The sequence below is a fragment of the Zootoca vivipara genome, chromosome 4 (assembly GCF_963506605.1).
Source record: "Zootoca vivipara chromosome 4, rZooViv1.1, whole genome shotgun sequence".
Taxonomy (NCBI): domain Eukaryota; kingdom Metazoa; phylum Chordata; class Lepidosauria; order Squamata; family Lacertidae; genus Zootoca; species Zootoca vivipara.
Window position 1 is genome coordinate 49,138,681 of NC_083279.1, and position 20,620 is coordinate 49,159,300.

The 20,620-nt window shown below is 42.1% G+C and overlaps 1 protein-coding gene across 2 annotated transcripts in view; it reads left to right on the top strand.

Annotated features, from left to right (window-relative positions):
- The first annotated feature begins 1,092 nt into the window (after positions 1–1,092).
- BRWD1 (bromodomain and WD repeat domain containing 1) overlaps positions 1,093–20,620 on the top strand; it is a 53,075-nt gene continuing 33,547 nt past the window's right edge. Inside the window, exons 1-16 of one of the 2 annotated variants that reach the window (XM_035114784.2) lie at positions 1,093–1,389; positions 1,606–1,664; positions 1,833–1,862; positions 2,054–2,113; positions 7,168–7,318; positions 8,661–8,759; positions 10,098–10,258; positions 11,094–11,315; positions 12,797–12,897; positions 13,238–13,308; positions 13,958–14,058; positions 17,250–17,290; positions 18,909–19,007; positions 19,622–19,772; positions 19,904–20,038; positions 20,462–20,590. In XM_035114784.2, coding sequence (XP_034970675.1) covers positions 1,233–1,389; positions 1,606–1,664; positions 1,833–1,862; positions 2,054–2,113; positions 7,168–7,318; positions 8,661–8,759; positions 10,098–10,258; positions 11,094–11,315; positions 12,797–12,897; positions 13,238–13,308; positions 13,958–14,058; positions 17,250–17,290; positions 18,909–19,007; positions 19,622–19,772; positions 19,904–20,038; positions 20,462–20,590 — 1,767 coding nt within the window. In that variant the 5' untranslated portion in view covers positions 1,093–1,232. Of the gene's footprint in view, positions 1,390–1,605; positions 1,665–1,832; positions 1,863–2,053; positions 2,114–7,167; positions 7,319–8,660; positions 8,760–10,097; positions 10,259–11,093; positions 11,316–12,796; positions 12,898–13,237; positions 13,309–13,957; positions 14,059–17,249; positions 17,291–18,886; positions 19,008–19,621; positions 19,773–19,903; positions 20,039–20,461; positions 20,591–20,620 lie in introns of those variants that run through there. The other variant, XM_035114785.1, reaches the window with a different exon arrangement.

Genomic DNA, 20,620 nt, shown 5'->3' on the forward strand with positions numbered 1-20,620 from the left:
ACTAGGGCCAATGGAACTTTAAAATTCCTGAACGACATTCCCATTATCTTCCCCCCCTCTTCTTCACACATTTCCAATGAATCATTTGTTCTTTATTTGTTTTATTAATGTGTTACGGTTATTGTGGGGTTTTGTTTTTATTAATGATCTGCTTTGGCAAGGCAGCACACAAAGGATTCAAATAAGGCTGCAATCCCTTGCGTTTTTACGTGAGAAAGTCTAAAATAATGGGACTTCACACTAAACCGAGGCACTCCCAAAACGCTCATTTTATTTAGTGAAGCGCGAACATTTTCCCTTTGGAAAAAAACAGCCAGTCCACCATTTGCGTGTTTTGTAACCGATCCGCACTATTCCTCGCTTAATTGCAATCCTAGAAACATTTACCTGGGAATTAATAAACAAAACTGTCCTTAACAAAGGGCGACTTATCTCCATACGTAAACCTGCCTACTGATTTTCGGCCGGACATTGTGAAAGACCCTGACCAGAAAAGACGGAGGAGAGCGAACCAGGGGAGAAAACCTGGACAGATTCGCATAAGCCTCTTCGGGGGATTATCTGTATGAAAATGGCGCATTGTTTTTCCGGAAGAAGGTGCCTCTGTCAGCGCCGTCCTACATGTCTCCATGGCACGTACGGACTTACTTCCAAGTAAGCATGAATAGGAGGGCGCTGCAGGAGGCAGCCATACAAGGGGCGGGAGGAGCCCTTCGCCGCTCGCTCCCATCCCTCCCCACTTTAATTCTCCACAAAGTCAATTCTCCACAAAGTCTAATCTCCAACTGCCATGTCGAAAATGGCCCATCTCCTTCCGCGCTCAGCCTTCACAGCCTTTCACCACCACCACCACCTGGCCTGTCCTCACTTAAAGCAACCTCTTTACTACACAACGATACATAAGTGGTGTTTTATAAGCTTGCGGTCTCTCTGTGTGTTTTTTAAACGCAACCATTTCGTTCGCTCCAAAAGGGACTATTTCACCCCCCCTTTTCCTGCCCTATTACTATCCACTCCGCCCCGCCTTCCCTCGGAGCTACGTCAGAGGCGCGCGGGGCGCCTCAGCAGTAATGGCAGCGGGGCTGGGCAGAGATTAATGTAGAGCGCGGCCGTGGCGGCGTCGAAGGGTGGTGCGCAGACGACGGACGTGCGCGCTCCCGCCCGCCGGACCTCTCCCTCATACATACAAATAGAGCGAAGGCGCGTGGGGGAGGGGAAGCGCTGATAGGATTATGTCGAGCCAGGCCTGGGCCGCCGCCGCGCCAGACAGAGCCCTCAGCTCTAATCTCCTCCTGGCAACAGCGGCCGCTGCGGATATGGCCGAGCCCTTGCCGGCCTCCAATTCTCCTTTGGGCGCCGGCAGCGGCCCTCTGCCGCTCATTGAATCAGGTAATGTGAAGAGTGAGCGCCGGCTTGGTGCGGAGAGCGAGAGGATGGAAGAGCCGGGCGAGGCGAGCGCTCGCTGCCTCCGCCGCCATCTTACTGAGCCTGGTTATGAGTTACAGTCACCTAAGGGGGATCCCCCCAACCCGCCCCCCCGCCCTCCCCATCCCCCAACGAAGCCCGGCTTCAACTTCATCTCTCCTCTTTTTTTCCTTCTCGCAGAACTGTACTTCCTCATAGCTCGGTTCTTGACCACTGGGCCTTGCAGAAGGACAGCGGAGGTGAGTTGTTATTCGCCTGCACCCTCTGCACTGCCCCCACCCCACCCCCGCGAAGGGCGGCTTCATAGCGCCCCCCTTCACTTTGGTCAGAAGCGGCGCTTCAAAAAGCAAACCCGAACGGAAAACCTCCACCAGTGCCAAATATCAGCTTCTTTTTTCCCCCTACAGGTGCTAGTGCAGGAACTGGAACAGCACCAGGTCTGTGAGGCTACTCATTTTTTTTAAAATTTCCTTTTATGCCATTCGCTTTTACCCCGCTTTTTAATAATCCCAATGTATTTTAGAGATGGTAACTCTGCCATCTGTGCAAGCCTTTGTAATAGCTTTCTTTTGTGCCCCGTTCGTTCCAATTCATCTGGCTTTTTTCTCCTTCCCCCTTTCAATTTTAGTTGCTCCCTAAAAGATTGGATTGGGAAGGAAGAGAACATTGCAGAAGTTATGAAGACTGGGTGAGACTTTTGTTTAAAAAAAAAAGGGGGGGAACCCAAACAAGATTTGGATTGTTTTTTTGGGGGAATCATCAGTATTTGCTTTTTCAAACTAATCGTGCTATTTTTCATGCTTTTAAAAGCCTGTGTTGTTTTATGGAAGGTATTTATTATTGTGCTAGTCAACAGAAGCCATAAATGGGACTCTGGGAACAGAGGATGTTGTCATTTTACAGAGGAGGCGGGGTGAATGTGTATCATCAGGGCTTGTTAGGATAAAGCAGTCTGAAAAAGAACCTTTATTTCTTGGTTTCTACAGATGATTTGCTAAATAACACTAATCTGACAATATTTTATTGTTGATTACCCCAAAATATGCTTTTCTCAAAGATAAGAACTGGCTTCCACTAGAGGGTTGAGTTGTTTAATGGCTTCAAATTTACATTGAGCAGCTTGGATTAGGATTCAAATAAGTGTTCTGAAGATTCAGTATATTTTTAATGGATGCTTATTATTCTCTTCACAACAAATAAAAAGCTCTTCCATGTGGACTTGGAAGCTGGTGGGGAAATGAGCAGGACTTGAAATGCTGCACTGTAGGGTCAGACTTTTGCATCTGCTTTGTTCTTCAGCAGCTCACCCTCCTCCCTCCAAATGTTAGATTGTTAAACACTTGAATTGCTTTTAAAATTATTATACACTACAATCCTAAATGTATTTTTTTAAGTACAGTACCATGGATTGTAAAGGACTTTCCTTCATTTAGTATTCTTAAGTTTGCACTGAGTTTCACATGGGATCCTTTATTTTTGGAAGCTTAGATGTGAATTATAAGAGGAAACATTCCCCTTTTAGTTGAGAAAAATGCCAGCAGAGTTTTTTATGTGATGGTAATATGACATTCATTCAGTTTTGTAGGGTTTCTAAGTAGAGGTGCATAAGATGTGGTCCCTGGTTCTCCAGAGGTGGTGAACACATGGTATAGAGGGTTACGCTGGGACAAAACTGTTTGTTATCTTACATTGATACAGGAAACAGTTTTTGCTGCACGGGCAGCCAAGCCTGAGTGAGGAGTGCAACATATTATTGGGAAACATTGTCCTTTTTAAAAAAAGGCTACTTTGACATTACTCTTTGTTTATCTTAAAATGTTTGTAAACAATTCTGGTTTTTTTTGTCTATCAGTTTGGGTCTGAAAAGGAAATGATAGATATAATGTAATCAGTTGAGAGAAATGGAAAAAGTTTTCATAGACTTTAAATACTAAAAGTATATTGACCTCCCGGAAAAGCAAAAAATTCGACCTGCTCCTGTTAGGCAAAGATCAGAAGACGACCCAGATGGTTGCCAGATTCTGTGTTCAGATCTGCAGGCATAGACCTTCCTCTGATCCAAACTAGTTCGTTAGAAAATCCCTAAACATGATTCCGCGAGCGACCCAGGGTCAGTTCTCTGTGGCTGCTTATCTTAAAGTTTTTAAGTATATGCTTATTGCATGTATAAACAGTATTTTTTACCATTGTTCAATGTTTTATATGTATGTTTTGTCCTCCGGCATTCTTCCCCCAAATGTGTTTTCATAAACTCGTCTCTGATTGTAATAAATCATTCATTCATACATACTAAAAGTATATTGCTGCTGTACTACATTAAATGCTTACAGAAATATTAAATGGATACTTGCAAGGAAATTTTGTTTGAGTAAGTGGAATATCTAGAGCAGGGGTGCCAACTTGAATAAAATATTGGGGGAGGGACACATGTAAGCCCTGCCCATCATAATCAGTTACAAGGCACAGTGCGCACACATTATTTGAATGGCAGTGCCCGTCAGTTGTGGGGTGGGAAAGAAGGGACCTCTGCCCCTAGGAGTTGGCAGCTATGGTCTAGAGCAGTGTTTCCCATATGGCCCCCTGGGAGGCCCCAGGATATTCCAAGGGGGCCCCAGGTGAAAATCGTGTAAATGGGGATTAGCAGCATGAGGATAGCCATAGAGGGTAGTGAGAAGTGGAAGTGGAAGAAAAAAATAAATCATTTTTTAAATAAATAAATCCTGATTGGCTGGTTATCTGCTTGGCCAAACAAGCAGGTAAGCAGGTGGCCCACCAGGGGTTGAAATCCACCTCAGCCCCTAGCTGAGCGGGGTCATCCTGTGCTGCTGACTTGCATCTGTTGTTGTTGTTGTTTAGTCGTTTAGTCGTGTCTGACTCTTCGTGACCCCATGGACCAGAGCACGCCAGGCACTCCTGTCTTGCACTGCCTCCCGCAGTTTGGTCAAACTCATGTTCGTAGCTTCGAGAACACTGTCCAACCATCTTGTCCTCTGTCGTCCCCTTCTCCTAGTGCCCTCAATCTTTCCCAACATCAGGGTCTTTTCCAAGGATTCTTCTCTTCTCATGAGGTGGCCAAAGTATTGGAGCCTCAGCTTCACGATCTGTCCTTCCAGGGAGCACTCAGGGCTGATTTCCTTAAGAATGGATAGGTTTGATCTTCTTGCAGTCCATGGGACTCTCAAGAGTCTCCTCCAGCACCATAATTCAAAAGCATCAATTCTTCGGCGATCAGCCTTCTTTATGGTCCAACTCTCACTTCCATACATCACTACTGGGAAAACCATAGCTTTAACTATACGGACCTTTGTCGGCAAGGTGATGTCTCTGCTTTTTAAGATGCTGTCTAGGTTTGTCATTGCTTTTCTCCCAAGAAGCAGGCGTCTTTTAATTTCGTGACTGCTGTCACCATCTGCAGTGATCAAGGAGCCCAAGAAAGTAAAATCTCTCACTGCCTCCATTTCTTCCCCTTCTATTTGCCAGGAGGTGATGGGACCAGTGGCCATGATCTTGGTTTTTTTGATGTTGAGCTTCAGACCATATTTTGCGCTCTCCTCTTTCACCCTCATTAAAAGGTTCTTTAATTCCTCCTCGCTTTCTGCCATCAAGGTTGTGTCATCTGCATATCTGAGGTTGTTGATATTTCTTCCAGCAATCTTAATTCCGGCTTGGGATTCATCTAGTCCAGCCTTTCGCATGATGAATTCTGCATATAAGTTAAATAAGCAGGGAGACAATATACAACCTTGTCGTACTCCTTTCCCAATTTTGAACCAATCAGTTGTTCCATATCCAGTTCTAACTGTAGCTTCTTGTCCCACATAGAGATTTCTCAGGAGACAGATGAGGTGATCAGGCACTCCCATTTCTTTAAGAACTTGCCATAGTTTGCTGTGGTCGACACAGTCAAAGGCTTTTGCATAGTCAATGAAGCAGAAGTAGACGTTTTTCTGGAACTCTCTAGCTTTCTCCATAATCCAGCGCATGTTTGCTATTTGGTCTCTGGTTCCTCTGCCCTTTCGAAATCCAGCTTGCACTTCTGGGAGTTCTCGGTCCACATACTGCCTAAGCCTGCCTTGTAGAATTTTAAGCATAACCTTGCTAGCGTGTGAAATGAGCGCAATTGTGCGGTAGTTGCAGCATTCTTTGGCACTGCCCTTCTTTGGAATTGGGATGTAGACTGATCTTCTCCAATCCTCTGGCCATTGCTGAGTTTTCCAAACTTGCTGGCATATTGGGTGTAGCACCTTAACAGCATCATCTTTTAAAATTTTAAACTTGCATCTAGTAAATAACTAAGTGTACTCGGAAGAAAGCCGTGATGAGTTTAGTGGGCCATGTAAGCGTGTGTGGGGCTATAGGCAGCCAGGGCTCCTCTGAACAATAAGATCTTTTTCGGTCAGGTCAGTGAGGACCACTTGCTTTTTAAAATTCTCCCTGTGCACCTTTTGGACAGTATCTGTAGGATTTCCCCTCTGTGTCAGATAAAGGTAAAGGGACCCCGGACCATTAGGTCCAGTCGTGACGGACTCTGGGGTTGTGGCGCTCATCTCGCTTTATTGGCCGAGGGAGCCAGTGTACAGCTTCCAGGTCATGTGGCCAGCATTACTAAGCCGCTTCTGGTGAACCAGAGCAGTGCACGGAAACGCTGTGTCAGATAACTGGGGTCAAATAAGTGTTGTTTACTTTTAATAATACCTGGAAGATGGATCTCCCTTGGGAGGTTCTGGACTTTCCTTCCTTGGAGGTTTCTAAGCAGAGGTTGGGTGGCCATCTGTCATGGAGGCATTTTAGGTAATTGTATTTTGTATAAATTATAAAAAGCATAAATAAAATGTTGTGTTTACAAACAAAACATTAAAATAACTACTTTTCTACTGGTAGGACGGGGAGGGATGGACATAGCCAGGATTTTATTTAGGGGGCAGGCTGTGGTTGGGGAAGGGAGAGCTTCAGGTTTGTATTGATTTTTACTTATTGGGGGGCAGCTGCTCCCTGTCCCCCCCTTGGCTATGCCCATGGGTGCCACAGGAAGGAAACAAGGTGGGAAGGTGGCCACGGTAGGAAAAAGGTTGGGGAAAACTGATCTAGAGAATTGCACCTTGGAACAGGATTCAAGCTATAACATCAGGATCTTTTTTAGGGGGGGTAACTTGTTTGAGAGAATAATGCATTGCTCTAGTTTAACAGTAACATGCATATAACTTCATCAGATTCATGCTAGATGAAAAATGGAAGAGGTTATAGTCAAATTAAAATTGATGTAATGAAGGTGGAAGGAGAAAGCATGGCTTAGTGTTACTGCAGGTCTGGTTGGTACCTCATTTAAGCCACAGTTAAAATAAACTGGATCATAAAACAAAACTCCTGTTCACTGCAGCAGGTACCAGTGCTGAGGACTGGGGAGTAAAAAGTTGTAGTTTGAACTTCAAGACATTTAAGTGAATGGGAAAGCTCATACCGTAGATTAAATAGTCCAAAGTTAAGTTGGACTTACAATTGCAGTATACTGTAATATGAAACACTAGTTCATCTACTTGTTTGCCATTCAATTTTTGAATTTTCTAAAGTAACTTACAACAAAATAGTAGCAAAAAAACTAGAATTGAAACAAAAAGCAAAACATTGGAATAAAAGCAATATTGAAATGATTTAGTTAGCAATTAAAAGCATAGGCCTTTTGTAAATAATTGTTATTTTTGAATTAGGTTATATTAACTTGTTTTAATCCTATTTGTGTGTAAGGTCTTGTCTAACAAGCATGTGGCTCCTGATCACTTGCTGCAAATTTGCAGGCGGATTGGCCCTTTACTGGATAAAGAGATTCCACCCAGCATTCCGAGAGTGAACTCTCTATTGGGTACAGGCAAGCAGTCGTTACTGCGAACCGCAAAAGGTATATTTTGACTTTTTAATGTGGCATGGTGTGTTAAATTCTAGTGACTATATATGAACCTTGCATTTGTACAAGACTAGGATGCATGAACTTGTCACCCATTTAATACATGCTGTCAGCGCATATCCTACTTTGAGCTCCTCCTTTCACAGACATAGTGGTTATTGATATTTTGGTTTAGAGGTTTATTCTAGGGGTTCAAAAGAAAACCTTATGTAGAATACAATTATCTGCTGCAAACAGACATCTGAGATCTTCAAATAAAGGGTGGTATACATTTTTTTCATGGGGGTGGGATTACAAGTCTAGTTATGTAATACCATCTCCACAAACAACATTACTTTTGAGTTTTTAGTGTCATTTCAAGCAGATTCTTAAGACATTAATAGTTAATATAGGTTCTCCAGAGACAAATGGTGGGAGAGAATTGTTACCTTCCCTTACATATGAAAAGAAAGGGGACAGGTTTCAACAGGTGTCTCTTTGTAACTACCTTTCTAAGCCCTTAGTCATTCTGAGATAGCCACATCCCAAATGTTGTTGAACCATACTTCGGGGGGGGGGGTAGCTCAGCCTGAGATTTCTGAAATTATGCTATCACCAAGTGCATGACCAGCAGTAGAAAGAAAATTTAAATCTGCTGTAGTTGTAACAGTTTTGAGGGGGGGATCTGAGCGAGAAACCTAGAAATACTTGGCTGACAACCTGTGGAGTGAAACTGCTTTGTACTTTGCTTATGTTTCTCCATGTATTACACAACTGCTCTTTCCTCATTTTTCTCATTTAAGAACACAGAGTAGCTAGCAATGCAAAACATCTCCTTATGGCAGCTCATTTGTGTATATGTTGGTTGCATCTCTAGGGTCAGCTAATGGCCAAGAGCCAACTGTTTCTTTTCATAAAGTGAAGAGGAAATATCCTTGGTTATCAAGAATAAATATTCATAATTGGAGAAATGAGTAGAGAAATAGTTAAGGAACATAAAACAGGAAAATGCTAAATCAACCAAGTGGGCACACTGAATGTTCATTTTAGTGAATGATCAGGATACCATATCCTGCAGTCAGGGGCTGGCGCTTGGGGTTTGTAAAACATAAAACTCTTGAAACCGTTGTGCTGTAACTAATGCTTGATATAGAATGTCCCCAAAAGTACAGAAGTCCTTAGTTCAATATGTTATTGATAGAGCCATTGATTGGAGTTTTAAAATACTAAAGGCAGGTGTAACATGCTTCTCGTTAAACCAGTGAACTTTTTAATCATTTAAGACTCTTAAAATTTGAAATGGTGTTTGAATAAATTTTCTGAGTAACTCTGCATTCAACTGAAATGCAATTTGCAGATTCCAGAAATCCCATTTGGAAAAGCTCAGTCATTGCTACCCTTCATAGAGGAAGACCCCCAGAAATTCCTGTTAACTGTGATAAAGCACCAAGTTTTGGTAAGTGTATCTTTCGCTTGTTAACCTTCTATGTTCTCAGTTTTTTCACTTCTGGTTTCTTTGTTTTGTACTGACTGTTTTGTTTTTTGTGCCCTGCTACAGTAGGGGCAAGAAACTGAAACTGTAAAATAAGGAAATAATTCATAGCATGAAAGATTGGAACAAACTATTACTATATGTTCATACTAATGCTTATATATTAAAATAGCTGGTATTAGTTATGCTGAACTTTACTTAAAAGTAAAATAATGGGAGAAGCAACTCCTACAGGGTACAACTCCTACAGCAAATTTTGTCCTTTTCCCAGCTGTTTATATTATATTATAATATACTTCTGCAACACCACATAGTCATTTGAGGTGGACATTCCCCAGAGGCTCATGGGAGGACAGCTTTAACACTGGGATTGCTCCTCTCCTCTGACTGGGCAGGCAGGATCAGATGTAGATGCTTGTTGAGGGATTTTGCATTCTCCTGTCTTTTGAGCTTGGCACTGACATAAATCAGTGCCTAATTTCATTGACTTCCGCCTTATTTTTCTTGTTTTTCTTTCTCTTTCAATTCCCCCTTATTTTGAAGCTTCGTTCCCTTTTTGTTCTGGTGGATCTCTCTTCCCCCTCCCCCCCAATTTCAACAGGGGAGGAGGACAAAGGCAGGCTCAGCTGAACCTGGGAGAAAGGAAAAGTTCCCCTGAGCCCTGGGCTCTCTAGGGAGCAGGAAGAGCTGCACAACTGGTTACTGTGGTTCCAGCAGGCTCCTTCCCAGCTGATGTGCATGACAGTGCAGTAGCAGCAAAGGGCTTCCTGTCTCCCATTTCATGGGGGAATACATGCCTCCACAAAGTTTATGCCTTTGCAAGGGAAAGTGAAACATGAGTAGGGATTCCTGAGAAAAGTGGGTAAGGCTTATTGCCTATTTTTAATTATGCCACAGCACACATAAAGAAATAGGTGCATCATGCATGCAGGTGGCCTTTGCCACCTAGAAAGAAGGAAATATGATGGATAAACATTCAGGATTTTTTATTAGTTGAAACGCAATGAAAGGAACATATTTGTGATAGCTCAGAGTATGTTCCAGATCCTAACCCTAGCATCTCCAGTTCAAAGGATCAAGTGGCAGATGGTTCTGCCATGAGATCCCAGAGAGTTGCTGTTTCAGTAGACTGGGCTAGATAGACAAATAGTTTGACCTGGTGTAGGGCAGTTTCCTATGTCACTGTTTTGAAGTTGTTTTAAGAGTACTCCGACCATCATAATTGCCTTAAATTCAGGTTTACATCGGCGTGATGTCTTTTTGAAAAATCCTTAATGAATGTTTGACTTATTTCTCTTCTAGTGGAAGTAAATTATGCAAAACAGTTGACCGGATGTACAAGATCCAGTTCTATATTCCAAGGCAACATGTACCAGCATATGAAGATGCACAGAAGAATTCTTGGTCACCTCTCGGCAGTTTACTGTGTGGTATTTGATAGGACTGGGCACAGGATATTCACTGTGAGTTTCTGTGCATTCTGAAATTTTGTCCCCTGTAGGAAAAACTGAACTGTAGCAGAACCACCCATCTCTGTTAATGTATTTACATGCATTGAGAGGTAAACAGCTACTTCTGTGACAATTTTTCGCTTACTCTTTTGGTTGCTGCTTTTTGATGTCTGTCCCTTGAAATTATTTATATTTTATTTCTCTAAAATAGATGTGTATTTTTGCCGAATTTATTTTCTGTTCTGTTTAGAGTGGTTTTGTGTAGAATGGTATATAGATGTAATGTTTTCACCTGTTTTTATAATTTTCAGTTTTACCCTGACCTGGGACCTTATGGTGAAGGCTGGATTTAAAAAACTTACAAAATTAAAAATAATATTATAATTATTTATACATTGGTAAAGAGAAATTTCTGATGTATTTGTGGATAACACTTCTGTTTTTTAAAAGTGGTTTTGCTCTTGAGTTACTGAGTGCTCACAAACAGTAATCAGAAATGTAATGCATATTTTAGTGTGTTCTGTCACACAGCAATATTTTAGTCTACTTTTCGGTAAAGCAGCATGGTAAACTTCATGAATGTTCAATGAATAGAAAAGAAGCACTATAACAAACATTCTCTCGCACACTTGTTCTTTGTTTTAGCTAGACTGATTCATAGATGATGATAATCCAGCAGTATTGCTACTAATTTATCTCAACTGACTTTTGGAATTCTTGATGCTTTTGTATGTGGGTCTTTATGGTGTTTTTTGGGGTTTTTTTTTTGCTTATTTGTTTTTAAGCCATATTTCAGACTTCTCTAATGTGCCTTTCAGCTTAATATGTATTTTTTTCTCTCTTTAAGGGGTCGGATGACTGTTTGGTTAAGATTTGGTCCACACACAATGGTCGGTTACTTGCTACACTGAGAGGCCATTCAGCAGAAATCTCTGATATGGCAGTAAACTATGAAAACACAATGATTGCTGCTGGCAGTTGTGATAAAATTATCAGAGTATGGTGCCTCAGAACATGTGCTCCGATTGCTGTTCTGCAAGGACACACAGGATCAATTACTTCTTTGCAGGTAAGTTTTTAGCTAGCTGGATGTTGATTGTTTTTGTGTGAAACATGCGCTAATGTATACTCCAATGTTTTTAAAAAGTTGAGCCTTTTTCTGCTATACTTGGGACACTAATTTATAAGTTTTCTGCAAAATGAGGCAAAAACTGTTTCTCCCACTGTGAATTATTGGAGATTCGGTAAACAACCTGTATTTTGTTTTGCTCGTATCGTAAAATAAAATTATACAGTGGTACAGTGGTGCCTCGCAAGACGAAAGTAATTCATTCTGTGAGTCGCTTCGTCTAGCGAGATTTTTTGTCTTGCGAAGCGCGGTTTGCCGCGGCAAAAAAACAAACAAAAAACCACTGCCGAAAACCTTCGTCTTGCAGCCATAAAAAACTTTGTCTTGCGAAGCGTCGAAAACATCACAAGACGCTTTCGTTTTGTGAGTTTTTCGTTGCGCGAGGCATTTGTATTGCGGGTTTACAAACATAATCCGTTCCGGAAGTCCGTTCTTAAACCGAGGTGTGCTTTCCCTAATGAGGCCCCCCGCCGCTGGTGCCCTTCCACTGTTCGGCTTCTGTTCATAGACCGAGGTAAAGTTTGCTAACCGGAACACTACTTCCGGTTTTGTGGAGTTCGTATCCTGAATAGTTCATAAACAGGGCTTTTCTTAAACCGAGGTACCATTGTACTTGTAAACGAAGATGAATATAAGTTTGGGAAATCTGAGTGAAATTGTTTGCATAGGTGCAGATCATCAGTTTTTGCAGCGTTCAGTACTAGATTAGTCTCCTCATAGAAGATTAAATGACAGGAAACTAATGCATATGTTATGCATCAGTTATGCAGCTTCCAGCTCAAAAGCTGTTGGCACAGTGGCAGTGCATGTGTTTTTCCAGGTGTTATAGCACATGTACCTGGTTTTTCCACAACTCCCAGCTGTGTGTATACAGTAGCAGTGACACACGTGCTACCGATTGATGTGTAAAGAAGTCCTTTATAGAGGCTGGTAATACAAAAGCATCCAGTGTGAGACTTAAGTAGTCATTTCTAAGGTACAGTATTCACTGTCTCCTCTTGTACTGGTATTGTATTATCATGGTTTCATTTTTGTTTAGTTTTGCTTTCTGATATTTTGCTCAGTTTTATTCATGCTCAGCTTTATTCAATCACATTGTACATCATTATACTATGTCTTATTCCCATAGTATAACATTAGCATTGTATAAATTATGCATGGTGTATGTGTATTAATGCCAAGTAAATGTATGTAATAGAAAAGTATGACTGGTTCTCAGTTTATAACTTGTTTGCCTTAAGTGAAATTTAACATTTGATCTTTAGTAAAATTACTTTTGAATATTTTTGTAGAAGATGCATGCAAAGGAAACTTGGCTTAAAAACTAAAAGTAAATTTTAGACAGTGAATGTCACTGCATATTGTTGTTATCCTGTTTCCTTTAAGTTGCACAGTAACTTTCAATTGGTTTTAACTTACAGTTTAGTCCATTGGCCAAAGACTCAGTGCGCTACATGGCTTCCACAGGTGCTGATGGAACAATTTGCTTCTGGCAATGGGATACCATTTCTATGAAATTCAAGTATGTAACCATCTTTAAGTTCTCTCATGATGCAATGCATTTTAGTTCTGTCAGATCTAATTTTATATTGTGACATAGAAAATAAAGTGTGAGCTTCAAAACAGGTAATAGTCTGTTGAGATCCTTTTCTTGAAAATCTAAAGCGGTATAGAAATGAAATTAATAATACTGTTGAGAAGTAAGCAAAATAAAGATGATACTGCAACTTTTCTGCAACATCTAGATGCATGAAGAAATTTGAAGCAGGCTTTATTGTTGTATTTTCTAAAATGAATATCTTTGTGGAATTTATTGTACTTTTAAAAAAATGTATTTTTAAAACTTGTTTTTGTTTCTAAAGTAACCGGCCACTGAAATTCACAGAAAAACCTAGACCTGGAGTTCAAATGCTTTGTTCTTCATTTAGTGTTGGTAAGTATACATGCTAATGAAGCAGGTTGTTCTGTCTTCAGTTGAGAAACCATAAAGATTTTTATTTTGCTTTTGGTAAAGCATGTAAAAAGTATTACTTCTTATAGTGATGGTAATGTACCTTCTTCATATATTATACAGAATTCAGACTGTATGGGACTTTACAAATTAAAAAGGCTTTAATTGAAGCAGAATACCTTTTCAGTTGTTAAGCATTGATGGCTAGGCATTCATCATCATCTAGAGATAGACTTTCAGTGTTATAAGTAGTTACAGTGGACGGTCGGGTTGCGAACATGATCCGTGCAGGAGGCATGTTCGCAAGCCGCAGCGCTGCGTCTGCGCACGCACGGGTCGTGATTTGGTTCTCTGCGAAGGCGAGAGCACCGAAACCCGGAAGTAACCCGTTCCGGTATTTCTGGGTTCGGTGCGGTGCCCAACCCGAAAATACAGAACCTGAAGCATCTGTAACCCGAGGTATGACTGTATATGAGTTCTAGAAATAATGGGTTGAGTCCAGATTAAGCTGGTTGAACTTCAGTCCTTTTGCAATCAGTGGGACTTAAGTGCAAGTAACCCATTTGGATCCAATCCATATTTTTATAGCTTCCTGCCTGTTAGCATTCTAAACTACTGTTTAAATTTTCAGGTGGGATGTTCTTAGCAACTGGAAGTACTGACCATGTTATCAGAATATATTACTTTGGTTCTGAAACACCTGAAAAAGTTGCAGAGCTAAAGAGCCATGCTGTAAGTAATTCAATGTAAACTTTAAAAGAACTTCTCTTTTAATTATATATATTTTCACATTGAAAGAAGCTGTTCTAAAATCGGTGACTGATGCAGACTTAAGAACTGATCTTAAAATCCAGGTTACTGCAGTTGACATAATTAGGGATGGAACAAATTGTACTGTTAACAGATTGGTTTTGTTAAAGGCTTTGTGTGAACGTAAAACCTTGATCTTAGCACAGTGGCCACCTTTTATACATTCAGAATCTCAGTTTCATAGGTCAGAAAACGCAAGCTTCATGCACCCTTGCATGCAAGGGCAGAAAAGCCATAAAACCAAAGTTTAACCATAGCTTTCCATTGTGTCTGAACCAGGAAACAATGGTTAATTGCTTTTAAACAAGGCAGGATCGGGATGCCATAATTTAAATTTGGAATATTATGTGTACCACTGGAAGCACCATTTCAAAAAGGATTATTTATTATTTAGTTTATTAAATGTTTTATAAATATGAATACATTATAATGTTAAAATATTCATAAAGTATTCCACTCAAAGAGAGGGGACATAATTCATTGCACAACATACACAATCATAAGTAACAAACACTAATCTTAAAAAAATAAGCAGAGCACAATATTAGACAGCAAACTTAACAGCATGCAAATACCTGAATGAAGTCTTGACCTGACACTAGAAAAAATATAGAGTTGGTGCCACATGAGCCTCAGACAGGAAAGGTGCTTTATAGCTTGAGTGCTGCCATTGAGAAGGCCTCCTCACATGATGTACAGCTCCTAAAGGTGAAATGCAAAGGAGAGCCTCCCTGGAAGGTGTTAATGCAGGCTGAACAGTGTACTGTGACACAGTCCAAATTCATTAGTTCCACACTGTTTAGGGCTTTATAAATCATCAGCAACACGTTGAAATTAGACCAGAAAAGTATTTGTAGCCGGTGCATTTACAGTGGTGCCTCGCTAGACGAATGCCCTGTTAGACTAATTTTCCGCTATACGAATAGGTTTTGCGATCGGAGGTTGCCTCGCAAGACAAGGTTTTTTTCTATGGCCACTGCTTCGTCTTGCGAAGCATGGCCATAAAAACCTCCGATCACAAAACCTACAGGGCATTCCTCTAGCGAAAGAGGAACGAGCTGCAGCACAGGAAGAAGGCAAAGGAAGATCAGCTGAGAGGCGCTGACAGCTGTCACTGCCTCTCAGCTGATCTTCCTTTGCCTTCTTTCTGCGCTGCAGCTCGTTCCCCTTTGTGTTCTGCTGGTCTCTGCCGGTGAGGGGCAACCGGCAGAGAACAGCGGAACACAAAGGCTGTAGCGCGGGAAGAAGGGGGGGAGAAGTGGATTCTTCCCCTCGCCGCCTGGGGGGGGAAAGCGGAGGATGCTCCGCTCCCCCCAACCGCCCAACACTGCGGGGATGGGACGAGGCTTCTCCAGCCTCGTCCGATCCCGGGCAGTGTGTGGTGGGGGAAAGCTGAGGATCCTCCGTGCCCCCCCACCGCCCCACACACTGCGGGGATGGGACGAGGCTGGAGAAGCCTCGTCCGATCCCCCGGCAGTGGGGGGGCAGCGGAGGATCCTGCGCTTCCCCCCCCACCGCCCGACAGCGGCTTGCTAGGCGCCGTTGGAACAGCGGCTAGCAAGCCTGCTGTTGCGAGGGGGGGCGGGAGCAGCGCCCGAAAGGAGCCCTTTCGGGCGCTGCTCCCGCCGCCCACCCCCTCACCTGGGCGGGCTTGCTAGGCGCCGTTGGAACGGCGGCTAGCAAGCCTGCTTTGCGGGGGGTGGCGAAACACCCCCGCATCGGCGCGCTTCGGCCCCATCACCCGGAGCCGAAGCGCGCCGATGCGGGGACGTTTTCGCTGGCTGCCTTCCCCAAGCCAAGGGGAATGCAGCTTGCAAAACACCCCTGCACCGGTGCGCTTCGGCTCCGGGTGAAGGGGCCAAAGCGCGTCGATGCGGGGGCGGTTTTGCCGGCTGCCTTCCCCACGCCAAGGGGGACGCAGCCTGCAAAACACCCCCGCACTGGCGGATCTGCGGGCGGGGGGAGGGAAGAATGGAGGATCCAATGGTCCTCCGTTCTTCCCTCTTGCCACCCGACAGAGCCAAAGGCTGGATCTGCGGTCGGGGGGAGGGAAGAACGGAGGATCCGATGGTCCTCCATTCTTCCCTCCCGCTGCCCGACAGATCCGGCAACCCGGGATCTGTGCTTTCTGTCAGTGGGGGGGGGGGGGAGGAACGAACGGGAAGGGCTGCTTTCTCCCCGTTCGTTCCTCTCCCTTCACTGCAGACAGCAAGGAGAGCTGTGGGGCTGTTGCCGCCTGTCTCCCTGGGAGCCAAGCAAGCAAGCGCCGCCACTGCCGCCAGTCCCCAGAGCCCATAGGAACGCATTAATTAACTTTTAATGCGTTCCTATGGGAAACGGTGCCTCGCAAGACGAATTTTTCGTTGGACGAATTCACCGTCGGAACGAATTAATTTCGTTTAGCGAGGCACCACTCTGTTTTAAAACGGGTGTTGTAAGGCCTCTAGTATGTCTTCCCACTTAGCAGCCTGGCCCCCATATTCTGTAGCAACTGCAGCTTTTGTGTCGTTTTCAAAGGCCGTCCCATGTAGAAAGCATTACAGTAATCCAGTTAATGCAAGGTTACCATTGTGTAGTTCACTGGGGCACAAGAGCAGAAGAAGGTAATTGCTCTCGTGCCCAGATTGTGGGTTTCCAGACAAATCTGGCTGACCACTTTGGGAAACTGGATCCTAGGGTCAATTAATGGATATTTGGACTAATATAACAGGGCTCTTAAATTCTTGGCCCTACTCATAATTCAAGAGGAGAATAACCAATTCTTTCCTATACGTGGACAGTCCCGATTGTTGACATCCGTTTGTCCTGGGAGACAATGGAGGAGTGTGCCTTTGGGGGTGAATTCAAAACACTGTAGAGTTACGGTCCTTCATCTTTATAATTAATATTCCTTTAATCACAAAACAGGAGTGAAGTGATTTAATGCAGTGTTTCTCAACCAGTGTGCCTCCAGATGTTTTGGGACTACAACTCCCATCATCCCTAGCTAGCAAGACCAGTGGTCAGGAATGATGGGAGTTGTAGTCCCAAAACATCTGGAGGCACACTGGTTGAGAAACACTGATTTAATGGGCATTGTTTGCATTCTATTGTAACATCTTTCTCTCTTGTAGGACAAAGTTGACAGCATCCAGTTTTCTAATAATGATGACAGGTATGTTACACTGAGAGATGCTGAGTGGAAAAACCAGTAAACTGGAGAGTCCTAAGAAAATCTAGCAATACTGTAAAACAGAAAAACAGTTTAGTATGGAACAGAATTCACATTGGAATCGAACTCTCACCAGCCCATCTAGCATGGCCAGTGGTCAGGTATAATTAATTTTTGAGCCCAACATCAGGAGTGTACAGGTTTCCCATCTTAGTTACAATGCACACTTACATATAGACTAGACATAAGAAATTGCCTTATGCTTAACTGGATGTTGCTAAACTCCTGTTTCTTCACACTGAAGGTTCATTTTTTTCCTTCACAGCATGGTCTGATTTTTACATTATAAATCTTGAGGAATGTTCTATTTCAAGGCTTTTGGTAGCTGCAAGACAGCATAATTGATTTACCGGTAATAATGTTCTGGTTAATTGCTAAAAATGCCTGATAAATTCCATGAAATGTTTCCCCCCTTTTTATTCGTTTTCCTACTAGTCAAAGATAGCAATTTTGGAAGGGAGTAGAGGAGCATGACTTCAATGTCATTCACCCCTAGTGTAAGATAGGGGTAGGAAGCCTGTAACCCTCCAGATGTAGAGCTCTAGTTCCCATCATCCCAGACCATTGTGCTGTGAGGATGGTGCTGATGGGAGATGTAGCCCAGCAAGATCTGGAGGGCGACAGTTTTCCTGCCCTGGTTCAGGAAATAGCATGTGCATGAAGTCTTTTGATCACATATACTAGATTGGTGTAGGAAAGCGTTGGATATGCAGTTCTAAAAAGTTTAGAGATGCACTGTTTGACCTTTATTTAGTACAGGGGTGAGTAGCCTTGGACATGGGAAGTGAATGCATCCCGCCAGGCCTCTCACCCTTGCAACTCTCTTCAGGTCATACTCTTACCCCAGCAACACTCATTACCAGGCTGTTTTGCACCCTTCTTTAGTGTTTTTGCCAGCAATCACCATCACTTCCCTCAGTGCAAGAACATATCAACTTGATGCTCTTCTCTGACGACACCCATGTATAGGCCCCACTCAGGAATTTTCTTTTGCTAGAGAGAGAGAGAGAGAGAGAGAGAGAGAGAGAGAGAGAGAGAGAGAGAGAGAGAGAAATCATAAAGTGGTGGATGAGGAAACATCATTTGATTAGAAAGACCAGTGGGATTTTTGTGATTGTGCCCTCTAGTACAGAAGACTTCCACTTTTTTTTTTTACTGCTCATGGCACCTGTTGGGGGCTGGTACCCACAACACTTATCTACAGGCACCTCATTTTTATTTTTATTTACCAAAACAAAGCACAGAAAAAGATATTCCATTGATTAGGTGTTAGGAGGGTGTTGAATACATTTTGTTGTGATACAGCACTCCTTTACTTTGGAGTGTTGTGGGGAGTTAGATTCACTTCCGAATTTTCTGATTGCAAAGCTGACTCTCTCCTATGTCCTTGAGAAATGTGTTTGAACTAGTTGGAGGCAGCCTTTGGAGAATAGTGTTCTCCAGTCATACCATTTTTGTATATGCAGCATGCATATTTAAAACTTCTGAAAGGTGCCTCTTAAATCTGAACACTATGCTTATCTTTTATATGTCACATAGTATCTTTTAAACTTATGCCAAGGTTCATAAGTGGCAGCAGAGATGGAACAGCCCGAATATGGCGCTTCCAACAAGCTGAGTGGAAGAGTGTTTTGTTGGACATGGCTGACAAGCTATCTGGGTATGTGTAGTGTATTTCATTTATATGGGGTATTTGCATTAAGTGACTATCAAATTAATTATATTATTGTAATATATGGTTACCTTGTTTAGTCAAATGAAAGCTGCTAAGTAGGGTGGGAGTGTAAAGCTTGTTTTTGTTGGGAAACAGTCATGAGCATGCTTAGCTGCTCTAGTGGTAAAGTGGTATATCTTGCAAGGAACTGCTAGTATGAAGTAGGAACACCTATCAAAGAAAAGGAAAGAAGCACCCAGCTTCTGCTTGCTTACCGTATTTTTCTCATTTTCTGGCATCCTCTATGCTAATCTGACACAAACTTGAAAGAGCTGTTACTGCTTCATTCACTTTCCAGAGCAAGGAGTGCCTGTCATTTTCATTTTGTTTTGATCTTTTCTGTAAAGAGATTTCCAATATAATCTGACACTTGCATTTCCACAAGCTCAAATTTAAATTTTCACTTGAATTGTTTGTTAAATCTCTAGATCAATACTTTATGTTTAATTTTTATTTGGCAAGCAGATTAGTTAAACTTCTATCTTGATTTTGTTAGAATTTTAAACATTTTTTTTAAAAAAGTTTTAATGTATTGAAATGGTTTAATTTATTTGAAATAGTGATTTGTGTTCAGAAGAGGACAGATTTTTGAAGCCAAAAGTGACCATGATAGCTTGGAGTAAAAATGATACGTTGGTGGTTACTGCTGTGAACAATCATCTGCTGAAAGTGTGGAATTCTTATACTGGGCAGCTACTTCATGATCTCACAGTAAGCACTGATTCAGAATGTGGCATTTTATATAAAAATAGTTCAAATATTGTATTCTACATTCAGTCTTTTAAAATAAGAATTCCAGCTAATTTCAAAAGTAACATCTCTTATCTACTCCTATTCAAAAGGGACATGTGGATGAAGTGTTTGTTTTGGAACACCACCCATTTGATTCCAGGATAATGTTGTCTGCGGGCCATGATGGGAACATCTTTATCTGGGATATAATGAAAGGCATTCAGATAAAACATTATTTTAATTTAGTAAGTATTATTTCTCTTCAGCAATTTGTGTTCATTTCTCCATTATGTTCCGTATTTATCCACTTGTTTGAACAACTGTGATAAAGAACTACATAACTTATTGTCTCCCGTAAAGCAGTAGAATTAAACAGGCCTTGTACAGCATTTATTTAAGCCCTGGCCTTTTGTTATTCACTATCAGAAGTCTCTTGAATATTACAGTTCCTTCTAGTTCTAAAATTGGTGTTCTGTTTCCTATTTGTATTTCTTTGCTGTGTGCCAAGTTATAAAATTAAGATCTTCATATAGACCAACATAGTGCACTGTAGTAAGTGGCAAGTGTTGCTTGTTGTTTAGGAAGGAGACACTTCCTCTAATGGAACATTTGTCAATTGACTGTTTTAAAAATAGCAAAATACTTGTAAATTCTGTGTTGTTATTTAGATTGAAGGACAAGGACATGGTGCTGTCTTTGACTGCAAGTTTTCAGCAGATGGACAACACTTTGCTTGTACAGATTCTCATGGACATCTATTGATATTTGGCTTTGGTTGTAGCAAACCATATGAAAAGGTATTTTTTCAGTCTTTCTCAGTTATCATT